Source organism: Odontesthes bonariensis, chromosome 14 (assembly GCF_027942865.1).
Source record: "Odontesthes bonariensis isolate fOdoBon6 chromosome 14, fOdoBon6.hap1, whole genome shotgun sequence".
NCBI lineage: Eukaryota > Metazoa > Chordata > Actinopteri > Atheriniformes > Atherinopsidae > Odontesthes > Odontesthes bonariensis.
This window is the reverse complement of record NC_134519.1, coordinates 5,544,580-5,557,446: the sequence shown is the minus strand read 5'-3', so window position 1 is coordinate 5,557,446 and position 12,867 is coordinate 5,544,580. Positions and strand designations below refer to the sequence as shown.

General features: G+C 43.6%; 1 protein-coding gene across 1 annotated transcript in view; it reads left to right on the top strand.

Moving 5' to 3' along the window:
- myo10 (myosin X) overlaps positions 1 to 12,867 on the top strand; it is a 193,702-nt gene that overhangs the window by 49,497 nt on the left and 131,338 nt on the right. The window contains exon 2 of the mRNA XM_075482688.1: positions 6,909 to 7,007. Coding sequence (XP_075338803.1) covers positions 6,909 to 7,007 — 99 coding nt within the window. The remainder of the gene's footprint in view (positions 1 to 6,908; positions 7,008 to 12,867) is intronic.

Below are 12,867 nucleotides of genomic sequence, written 5' to 3'. Positions count from 1 at the left end.
TCTTATTTTGTATCATTATCGTCTTTTTTTAAATTAATTTTTTTAAATTATTATTTTAATCTTGTATATTTTCATGTTTAACTTTTTTCTAGTGTAACATTTGGGGTGTACTTTTCCCTCTATCTTTATTTTGATTATTCAGCTTATTTTTTTTGTATAGGCAGCATGGTGAAGTGGGGGGGAGAGAAAATAAGAAAAAATATGTATGTTGAATAACTTTGATCAATGCTCATTCTCTCAAATAAAAAAATGATCTTCAGAGATGCAACTCGGGGTGTCTCTTCCCGCCGTGAGCCTGGGCCTGTGGACAGTTTCTGAGTCCATAGAGAAGATTTAGTGGCGCTGCTGATGGAGCGCTGCAGCTGTTGCTGATGTGCCCGTTTTGCAGCACAGCTGGTGCATTCAGGGTCAAAGTTCAACAGCGTGGCGCTCTGAATCCTGACGAAAAACAACTGGACATCTGCCTCCTAATTATTGGTCAGATTGTCTTATTATCTCTGTTAATATCAAGGTGTCGTCCTCCCTAGCAGCATCTGCAGGTAGATGCAGGATGTAAACCGGAGCGGTGGTTGTGGTGACTCTCTGTTTTAGTGCTTGCAGAAGGAGAAAAAAACCCTCACTGTCTTTCCCTGCTAAAGAGGAGGGCTGTAGTGGAGCACAACACTCAGTTTGTTGTAGGAGAGGAAGTGGAATCTCCCAAACGAGACAGCTGCTCATTCCCAACCCCGACAGCGTACAAACGCTCGCAGCACAACAGATTCCTCTCCGCACTGCAGAGAGCGCGGCAGCCACACATGTCAGGGTTACGGAGGGAAAATACGCACCGCAGAAGGGTCACTGCCTTGGTTTTACCCCCCAGACTTTCAGGGCAGGAGGTCCGCCACAGAGGTGCTGCAGTGGGTGGGTGAACACTCAGATCTGAGCTGTGCGCACACTGGAAAAAATCTAAATCTTACCAAGTATATTTGTCTCATTGAGTATCTCATTACACTTAATATAAAACACAACTGTCTAACAAGTACCATTTCAGCCAGATATAGGGACTTGTTTGAAGACAATACATCTGGAATATCTTGTTAAGTGAAAAAGTCTTGAAAACAAATTGTTTTGAGTCACATATCATATGAAACAAGCTTTTTTCTTTGCTTATTTCAAGCAAAAACGTCTTTTGTCGTTTTTTTAAACTTATTTTTTGGGGGGGGGGCATTTTTTCCAGTGCACAAAGGGAACCGCGTTACACTGGAAAAAAATGCCCCTCCATAAATAAGTAAGAAAAACAACAAATAAAAGACGTTTTTGCTTGAAATAAACAAAAAAAAAAATCTGCCAATGGAACTAGTGAAAATCGGCTTGTCCAGATTTCTTGAAATAAGATGTGATATTTAGTACTTTTGAGATTAAAGTGATCTTGATATTAGCTTAAAAACCTCTTCAAATGAAAAAAAAGCTTGTTTCATATGATATGTGACTCAAAACAATTTGTTTTCAAGACTTTTTCACTTAACAAAATATTCCAGATGTATTGTCTTCAAACAAGTCCCTATATCTGGCTGAAATGGTGCTTGTTAGGCAGTTGTGTCTTATAATAAGTGTAAAGAGATATTTGGACTAGAAATGAGACAAATATACTTGGTAAGACTTTGATTTTTTCCAGTGATAGTCGAGCATTAACCTCTTTATGGACTGGAGTTGATGCGGCCTCAGAGGACGCCTCGGCTTTGATTCCTGGTTACATTTTTTGCTGAAGTTGCAGGGTCAAAGGTCAGCCGGTATCACATGTCTCAATATTTCTTGGAACAGGAGAGCTGAAATAACAGAGAAAGCCAAACATTAGGTTATCCTGAAGTCGACACATTTCTTCATTACGTCCCATCACCTCTGTGCAGGTAAGATGAGCCCAATCTTAAGCCCCCCCCCCCCAGTGGCTCCTCGTCTGTTTGCATCATTCTCACAGCTCCAACTCTGTGTTTTACTCGGGTTTAGCTGGAATGAGGGGCTCAGGGGTCTTTCTGCTGCAACAGCTGGGTCTTGATCCACAGCTCCTTCCCAGAGTCTTAAGAGTCTGCCTGTTTATTTATGGATGTTAACTCAGCTGAGGCTCCGCTTCCTTTAATCTCAACGAACATGAAAGCTTTATTTAAACATCTTTTTGCTGTTTTTTTTTCTTTTTTTTTGCAGGAGATATTAGAACAAACCAGATATTTAGTACCTGTTCATCTGTGTTTGTTAACTAGTTCGTCTAAACTGACTCTTCTGGAAGATATTAAGTCAAAATTGGGAAAATGTGTGATTTTTTTCTGAAAGGAAACCAACGACGTGGTCATGAAAGATGTTGTTATTGATATAAAATGACAGGATTCATTTGATAAAACAATATCTAACAGAAAACAACGTGCTGTGTATGTTGGCGTGCCACAGGGTTTAATGTTAAGCCTTCTGTTATTCAGTACTTTTGACAGCCTTCCTGAAGTTTTCTCATGCACTGCAACTTATCTGGTGATGCAGCCATTTAGCTACATACCAACAACAAAAAGCAAGCCAACGAAGAACCTTCATCTTTTATAACCGACTCATGTTCACACCTAGCCTGGGAATTCCCATGCTGCTTTGCGCACGATTTCATTCTCACTGCAAAGTCAGCCTGGAAACCACCGCCCTTATTTTTGTCTGAGTTTGGGAGCCAATCACAGAAGGGGGGGCAGCAAGACGATGACGACGTCTATGCGTTACACCGAAGCTTGTGGAGTGTTAATCCAACATGGCAGCGGACACAACGTTACCGTTCAATGCAGCCTTAGAAAGTGTTTTAAGTAGCTTAGAACGCAAGTTTACTTTTATTTTACTTTTTTTCTTCTTCTTCCTAGTCGAATTTCTGTCGTCATCTGGTAAAAGTGATACCATTGGCTATGAATCGCGCGCAAAGCAGCATGGGAAGAACTTGACGTCATTTGATAGACATTCGTAGCGCCCAATAAACGGCTCTAGGCATTCGTAAACCACGCCTCAAATACGAGAAAATGCACACCTAGTTCCCAGACCGCCATCTCATCGAGATGTGGACGCGTCAGCCAGGCTAGTTCACACCTCAATCTCAGCCGAACTGTAAGCATGTTTATTATCTCAGTTTCTGGAAACCAAACCATCAGCTGCAGCCGGTCAGCTTCGACTCATCAGGCAGCTCATGCTGAGGATCCAGAGTTACATCAAATCAAATTTATTTGTAGCACATTTCATGTACAAAACAGTTCAAAGTGCTTTACATAAAATAAAAGCATTGCAGCAGGGAGTGGAAGAAGCATTAAAAATACATAAAAGAATATAAAGTAAAGATTTTAAAGCTGCTGTGATGTGTTCAGATCTCTTAGTCCGGGTTAAAACTCCAGCAGCAGCGTTCTGGATGAGCTGCAGATGTTTAATGCTCTTTGTGGGAAGTCCAGTTAAAAGAGCGTTACAGTGATGGAGTCTGCTGGAGATGAATGCATGGATGAGTTTCTCCTGGTCTGTTTTAGATGATAACTTTGACTTATTTTTCCATATCTACGTTATCTGATTTTTATTCAAAATCAGTCAGGATACAAATAAATGTTTATGCTGGTCTGACTTAACACAACAGAAGAAGAATAAAAAAGGTAATTAAGTTAAAATATTAAACTGTTCGGTTATAAATTCACCAACACATTCTTCTCTGCACACGATGAAACAACAACCCTTAATTCATCTTTAATTTATCCCTGAAAACACGAACAGATCCGTCAACATGCAAACAAAACGTAACAAGAACTAGTTTTTAAAGTATCTTTCAATTTTGTTTCTGGAATAAAAATGTTTATCCTCATGAGAAAAGCTCCTTATTCTCTACGAAACGAGATCTTTGAAGTCAGAGTTCAGGCAATCAGTGGTGATGAATGAGGGAGGGGAGATGAAGCGGGGAACTTTTGGCTTGGAGCCTTGGAGTTCGGAAACATGCTACTAGCTGTGTGAGTTGAGGAAAGGGAGGGTGGGTGGAGCAGATTAAGGGAGGAGGGGTTGAAAGCACAATAGGATGCCACCGTTTCACGCCTCCTTCCTCCTCCCTCTGCACCGAGGAGGCGGACGGCACACGCTGAACACAACATACATGCGTTTGGGGGTCTTGAAAAGTGTGCCGATGGGAGGGTCCCGCTCTCTGTTGATGGTGGCGTTGGATTCCTCTGCTGGTGCACATCAGGAATGCCCATATGGTCTGGGCTGGTAAACGGTGCACGCCATCTCTTTGTGCTCACAACAATGAAGCATCTTTCTTTGTTTGGCTCCTTTTTTTATGCATCAAAAGAGCCAGACGTCAGCCTCTGTCAACACGACAAGTTCTTTTTATTAGCGTCTGTGTTCCTTTTGAAAACAATCTGCAAAGTCAACCGTAGGGACTTCCTTTCTTTGCTCCCAAGGCTGGTCACTGCTGAACGAATACAACTTTCTAAAGGTGGAATATTTAGTTTCAAGTGTAAAAAACAATGGTTCACTTAAAGGGATAGTTCGCCTCTTCTGACATGAAGCTGTGTGACATCCCATATCAGCAACATCATTTCTGAACATCTTCTTACCCCCTGCTGCGTCCTGTGAGCAGAGTTCCAGCCTCGTTTTGGTGTTGATGAAGGTAGTCCGGCTAGTTGGCTGGGGTTTAAAAAATAAAGCGTTTTGCTTCTCAAAACAATATGCGTTCAAAAGAGTAATGCATTTGCATCACAAAACCGTTCTCCAGAAAAAAGTCAGACCTCACAATCTCTTGGCCCTATTTTCTCTCCCTTCGTATCACTGCCTGCTGTGCAGACCGAGCAGCAAACACAGAGATGTGATTTTCACCATTTACCAAGAGCCTTCAGCCATTTTTTTTTTTGCTTGCGATAAATGTAGTGAATTTTAGGACAGCCTAAACAGAGTTTACTTTGTCGTTAAATGCCTGTTCAGCTGCAGTTAAGGCCTTAAAATGTCTAAAATCCAACGCAGTGATACAAAGGGAAAAGAGAAAATAGCACCAAGCGATTGTGAGGTCTGACTTTTTCCTGGAGAACAATTTTGTGATGTAAATCTATTACTCTTTTGAACGCATATTGTTTTGAGAAGCAAAACGCTTTATTTTTTAAACCCCAGCCAACTAGCCGGACTACCTTCATCAACACCAAAACGAGGCTGGAACTCTGCTCACAGGACGCAGCAGGGGGTAAGAAGATGTTCAGAAATGATGTTGCTGATATGGGATGTCATACAGCTTCATGTCAAAAGAGGCGAACTATCCCTTTAAGGCTCAACCAAAGTAGAATAAATGATAGCAAAGCAGCAGAGACCTCCAAAATAATCTTGGACATCTTGTGTGCCCACTTAGACTTAAGTCTTCCATACTTCCATTTTCTTTAATCCAACTCGGGGTCGTGGGGGTGCTGGAGCCTCTCCCAGCTGTCATTGGGCGAGAGGCGGGGTTACACCCTGACCAGGGCGCCGGTGCATCACCACCACACCACCGCGCAGCCTCAGACTTAAGTCCTGCTAACTGTAATTGCATCATCTGCTCAGCTTCTCTTGTTTTCTGTCCGTCCTCATCATTGGAATTAAAAGGCCTCGAGCATTTAAGGAGCTGCAGAAACCACAGAAAAAATGGATAAATTGAAGCAGAAGTTTCCCAAATAACATCATATCACGGTCGTCCCACGGAAAGCTTGAATGTTCCTTTATGATTCGCTGAACAAAGTGAAAAAAACGACACGTCGTTTCTCCTTTCAACCTCACGTGATGGAGTCAGGATCAAAAGGCGGGTTCCTTTATGAGTTTCCTCCGAGTGTCACATTTATATACCCCCCCCCCCCCCAGGAGATCACAGGACCTTTTAATGGTGCCGCCTCTCTGCAGCGAGGGGCCGGGGGTTTAGAACAACAGATAGACCCCTCTGATCCACTGCTGACGGTGCAAACCTGAGCTTTACTCTGTGTCCGCTAACTGTTTTCCGAGCCAGGTGCCCCTATCTGTCCCGATGAGGTCAAAGGTCATTCATTTGCCTGGTTCATAAAGAGCAGAGGGGGGGGGGGGGGGGGGGTCTCACAAAAAGCCTGCATTTGTTTTTCCCATTAGCATTAGCCTGTCACGCTAATGAACAGCAGGACATGTGGCTATCCGATTAAGAGGGAGGCCCCTCTGTTCTTTCCCCTCAGTCGTATTTCCAGAAGGCCTCTTCAGCTTCAGCCAGTAAGAGTATTCACTGCAATCGTATCTATAGAATACCACCAAATAAGCAAATAAAAAGCCTTTCTATTAAACCAGTAACCTTGCAACCATTATTTTCACGTATCAAAAGCCAGAATCGTGGTAAAACCGAGCCAAAATCCTCCAAACACACAGCTAAGACTCTTGACTGTCTCCCCAAACTCCTGAAATTAGCTGCTAATTCCCCATAAACACAACAGAGAGGAGAAAACCTGGTGAGTAAGTATCCAGCTGTCGGCCTTAAGGAGAGTCTTTCCGCAGCTGCAGCAGTAAAGTCGACAGTTCAGCAGGTCTGAAAGTGTTTTCAGCCTCCGCTCTGCTGTTGGCCTTTGAAAAACATCCATAAACATGCAGGTTTACTGGCCTCCCCGGTGGGCACAGGTACAGAGGCCTCTGAAACCCAACACGGCCGAGCTATGAATGCTTTCATGAGGGCGCAAAGCCTCCCGATGGTCGGGGAGCCGGGACTGCCTTGGAAACGCCATGGCAACTTCAAATCTGCTGTTCTAAGCAAATAACCGAGTGCAGAACCACCTGAGCTGTGGACTGAAATCAGAACATGACGGTTACATGTTCCTTTAACAGACTCGTCACAGAAGCACTACTTTAAACCTTTAATGCTGCTTTTCCTCTGAATACGGACACGTTTATTTAAATCTGCTCTTCTTTCTCTTCAGGGTGATCGGGTGTGGCTACGGGAGGATGAGCAGTATCTTCCCAGCACCGTGTCCTCTTGCTCTGGAGGTGTTGTCGTCTTTGCCACAGACTATGGCCAGGTAAGATCCTTTCATACATGTTTTATTTGTTCTATTCCTAGGAAATAGGATATGATCCGAAACTCTGAGACTCAGTGGGGTTACATGGCACCGAAAGGATCAGATAATTGGTTTAATTACAATAAGACTGAGACTGCGTTCGAAACCGCATGCTACATACTGCATACTGATCGATTGGACAGTATGCAGAGCGTTTACCCACAATGCATTTGGCTCCTGCCCGAGCCGGAATCAGCCGGCCTGAAGCTGATTTCCCTTAAGCTCTAAACTCTGTAAACTTTAGCAACATTTGAAACATTTTCAGGTGAGAAAGTAGTCGTTTAGATCCCCAACGTGTTGAAAACCTGACAAAATACCGGCTGTTTACAATTTTGTTCCCACGAATTTGGCGCTACTAAAGCTAGCCGCAGTGAGCTAACGCACTTCTGATTATTTTCACAAAATAAAATACCCGTTGCCTTTTATCATTGGGAAAGCCATTACGATACAATTGGTGCTTTTGTTTTGAAAATAGGACGTGAACCTACCCTCGTTGTAGCTAGCTTGAAACTGCCGTTTTGACAGGAAATGACAATCGGCGACGTCACGTTACGTTGCATCTTGGGTAGTTTGAGTATGAGTAGTAACCTCATGATGCATACCCAACATTTCGGACAATCTAGTATGCATCCGGGAACTTCTTGCTTACTCAAACTCGCATACAAACTCAAAAAGTTAGTAGGAGTAGTAGGAGAAGTATGCGGCTTCGAACACAGCCTGAGCTGAGCGAGGGTATTTCTCCTTGGATATATGGGGGTGAATGAATGGGATCAGAGGCACAAAGCGTGTCATACCCCGGTATGATAGGTGGCGCTGTACCCATTCCAGCTGTTGCTAATAGAGCCACTTCCTGTTGACCTCTTCACCACCAACAACAACAACAAACTCAGGCTTTGGAGAAAGATGGAGAACGCAGAGCCAGATGAAGCTACGTCCCTCTACATTTGCTCTGTGATGAGCTGCTTGTTGCACAAACTCGATGCCCAACGGAGCATTCTCCATCGCGTTGTTTGTTTCTTTCTGACGGCGACAACAACAGGAATATCGTCTCCTTTGACTTCCGGGGTCACGACCCCGGGAAAACATCTGGAGCATGCGCAGAACGCAAAGTCTGATTCACCACGTGCTTCAGCGTCTACAAGCAGGTTTAGAGTGACTTTCAGCCCAGTTATCTCGGGGTCTGAATCCCATCCAGTTCTTAGTCAGATTAAGGTGTCTACATGCACTTAATAACTCAGTCTGATTGTAATTTAGCCAATTATCCGATCCTTTCAGAGCCATGTGACCCCACTGAGTATCACAAACACATGAATCGGCATTCTGCAGATTGGTGATGAGTAGCCAGTGGTAACTGAGAAGCCAGATGTGGGTGGAAGCTTGTGTCTTACGCAGCAACCTACAACATCTGCTGCCGCCTTGGCTTAAAAACCACTGGATGGGACCAAAAAGTCAGCTGCTGTTTGCATCTCTGTGGCCAAAACCACCCTCCTAGATTTGGGGCGCGGCCCTTTTTATGCTTTATTTGAAAGTGAGATTGGTAAAGAGTTTCACTCTTGCCGGGTTAGACACACAAGTTGTGAAATTAAGAGTCCCCTTCACGTTTTCCACCAAAGACATTTCAGTTTACCACCAGCTGGCTTCCGTGCGGTTGGAGCCCCGACGGACTTTTCTGCAGCCTGATTGTTGTCCTGTTGCTGCACCATAAAAGTGGGCTGGCGGCCTAATTGTTAGAGACTGTTTGTGTTGCTGTAAAGTTTTAGTGCTGTTGGTGTTTAAACACCTTTTAGGCGACTTACCGAAGGATGTAGATGCTTGAAACGTGAGAACTAAACTTGTTTTGCTTGTTGTTACTAACAAAAGGCAAGAAAACAGCCGGTTTCTTATTGTTCTGATGTGTGAGATCTTCTCTTTGCTTTGGTGGTAAAACTGAAAACAAGCACTGAACACTGCTTTCTTTAGACGATCCCAAGGCAGACATTACAGTCCTACCGAGACGTATGAAGTCCGCTGTTGGTCCCCCTGAAAAGTCCATTCTTTCTCACACCTATTCTGCCAGGAGAGCAGAGGCTTAGAGAGATCTGCCTATAATTTAGGATCAGCCTGAGATGCGGCAAATCCCCCTAAAACCCATATGCTTCTGCATTATGGCTTTGATCCGTGTTTTGTGGAAACACTGGGTATAGAGGAGGGTGGAGGGCACACGGGGAAGGGGGTCACAGCAGGTTTTCTGCATGTTTTGGGTTAATTATGAAGAAAGAATCCATCCAGGAGATTAAGAGGTTAGATTTGATGCAAACTGTCTTTTTGTCTGAGGTGTTTTCGCTCTGCAGTGTCGACCTCTCAGGGTCACAAGGGGCACTAAGAGGTGTGCGCCCTCTTCTCCTTTCGATGCTTTGCTGTGACTCCAAACACTGAATGGATCACGGTTAAGGCAGTCAAAACTACCAGCATAATTTGGTGTCAAAGCATAGAATACAATCAGGTTTGTGTTGTATCCACAAACGCTTCGGCTGCCTTTTTGTTGTTCCCAACTGGTTTCCAAGGGGATCCGACCTCAAAATACTGAGATGAAAGGGCTGTAAGCTTTGCAAACTATGCTGCTTTTTGCTTACGTCTTCGTATTTCTATAGTTTGGCTCATGGTGTTGGCCAGCACTCAAGGGACTTTCTGCCTGTACTTTATTCCATGTAATAGAGCCAGATGTGCATAGGTTGTTCAGCTGACCAGTTTTACTCTAAAGTAGCACCAGTCCCAACGCTAACCACTAACTGGGTGGAAAAAGGAGCGTTTTCTAAAGGTCCTTCACAATTAATTAAACCTTTTTTAATTCGTAGGAGCAGCAAGAAGTCTGAGTTTATAGAGTACAACGCTGCCAAGCCAGACAAGACATTTAGAATCAAGCAGCAAGCCAAACCGTCGTTCTCAGTCTTGTTAGTATTAGATTTCAGCATCTCAACTCACGCAAACCCAACAGTTTATGTCACTGATTTACTTGAAAAAACTCATTCTTATTCCAACTCTTATGAAGGCCTTTAGACTATCCTAACAGCTCTACTCGGCATGTCCTTGTTGATTTCACAATACTTTTGAGTTTTCAGCCCTAAATTTCAGCCCATTTCAGTGTGATATGAGCAATTTAAGCCGCTTTCGGACTGTAGGAACCTTTGGCAGTTCTAATAACCTTTTAATCCGCGGGGCCGTTTTCTCCCGTGTTCGGACATACAGGAACTCGGGGCTTTCTCCCTTAGTTCCTATAACTATTTAGCTCCTTCTCCGAGGTCGGGTCTTTTCATAGTTCTATAGAACTAATCTAACGGAGGTGTGTGGTGGTGGTCGGTAGCTACGCCCCATGTCATGCTATCACGGCTGAAATATTTCCTCATATGACACAGACACAACCGGCGGGTGTTTAATAAGTTAAACTTACACTGGTCTCATTTGTCTGCAGCGCTCTGCTCTCCTTTCTTCTCTCTTTCTCTCTGTGAGCTTTTCCAGCCTCGATATTAGACGCCTGATGTGATTGTCCATGATTAATATCACCATCATGCAGACCATAAACACGGTGGCCTCCCCGCTCTCCATATTAGCTTCTTGGTGGTGTTTTTTCTACTCTCCTTACTTTTACCGTTTTGTTTTGTGTTTGAATGTAGCGCTAAACGGCTAACGGCTAACACGTCACTGAAGCAGACGGCTGCGCGCGCCGCATCAGTCCCTATCAGGTCCCGACTCATGTGCGAATGCAGACTGAAACAGTTCCGCTGGGGAAGGATAGTTATCAGAACGAAATTCGAGGAGGGTAGTTCTGATAACTACTTTCTTAGAACGGTCTGTCCGAAAGCGGCTTTAGTGAGGCTTTGAAAGAATTGTGGAACTATTTAATGTATTTTCAATGGCTTCAAAAACAAGATAATTGAAAAAGCAAGAGGAGCATAGCCTCAGAAGTTTGCAAGGTCTCACAACTTAACTGATGTTTTCACATTATGAGAGCTTTGGGGTGTCCTTGAAGAAGCCTGGAGAACTATTCTACTTAAAAAAAAGGACAGGAAGGGTCTTTATATTCTGTATTTCCATGTATGTTAGCACACGTCACGCTCAAGAAACTATACTTTTAGGATCAGGATGGCATGAATTGGGATGTTTTTAAGGAATACACAGAGTTTGGTAAGTGTCTGAACCTGCCACCCATTCTTTGTTTGGCCCATGCTTTGGGAGCCATGCCAACAAACAATAATCTGAGTGAACTGTTTGGGTGGATTTTCTCTCCACCACCCTCCTGTGCTGACAGCTTTAACAAAGACTTCCTGTGTAGCTGGCGAGCAGCAGAGTGTTACTACCAGAGGCTGCCTGGAAATGTGTTCGCTGAGGGATTTAGGGTCATGTTGAGCAGGTGTATTGTCCTCAAAGATTTACTGGCAGATTAAGCCATTCTTATCTCCTTGGCCCCTACTCTCTCAGAGTTGGTTAGACCCGCTGGCTGCTGCAGCTAATGACCCGCTACATCACAGTTTACAGTCTGAAGTTCATCTTAGCACCTTTACGAGGTTGTCTAAACAACTATTAAAGTCAATTCCATTAAATTCATCCGGTTTAGAGGATTCAACAGCCTCCCAGCAACATTTTCCCTTTGGATTTTGGCATTTGGTTCCAGTCAAATGTGAAATATTCCAATATGTGTGTCTGCAACATAGCTGCAGAGTCAAAGATCATAGAAGGTTTAAGTTTGATAAGTTTAGAATGAAAGACATCGTGAGAAAATGCTAACAGCATCTGTAAAAGTCCCTTGAAACCATTTTTAGTTCACAGGAATGAAGGTTTTTACGCCTGAAACTGTGAGGAAGACGCTGAACGGCAGCACGAGTCCTCAGCACATGACATGAATAAGTCTGCGTTTGTGCTCCTGTGTACAGTCGTGCTTTTTGTTTTAGTGCACGTGGTTTCACGGGTGTGCGTGAGTCTGTTGAGTGTAACAGGAGACGCACATCACCTGTTCAGCCTCAGAACAGATGTTGCCCTCTGTGAGGAAAGCCCCTGCTGACCAACCAGAGAGCCACAGCTTATCAGACATCCACAGCTCAGCCTAACTGACTCTTTCATCGACGACATTTCAAACAGCCGACCTCTCCGGCTGAAGACCCATCAATATCTGTTTATCGCCTCTTCTGAGCTTCACGTCCAGACGGTGACCCGTCTTAACTGTCCTAAGGTGGGAGTCTACTCCAGACGGTTAAAAAGGGTTTGAGAATTGCTAATTCACCTATTTATTATAGGGACTCGGAACAGTTACAGATGTTTGTACATTTATACATCTAATTTACCTCTTTGTCAGCACAAATGAATGCATCTCCAGTCCATTTGTTTGTATCTTAACCTTCATTTAACAAGTACAACAGACGTCCTGCCCAGAATGACTCGACTACATTTTTCACGACACGTATCACAAGATGAGAACAGAACAGGATTAAAGTGTTGGGGAATTTAAAATGAGCTGGAGGCAGTTATTTCCTTATAGCATAAAGATTAGCATTGAATTTGCCTCTGCAGAAGTGTCCATGCCAGAGAAGAGAAAGCTGGTGGAAGACGAAGGGTTGGCATTTTCATCAAAGCTTTTGTTCAATCAGTCGGCATTCTTCAGACGTAAGATGTGATTGGCCAGAATCACTATTAGTTTGCAATAATTTGGGATTGTGGCAACCGCTTCATAAGGAAAAAGATTGTGAAGTCTTTGGAAGCCTATGAAGAGAATAAAGTCAGTCTTCACCTTTATTTCTCCTTTTTATTTTATGGCTATCGAGGCACATCTCTGTATTTATCCGTTTCATGA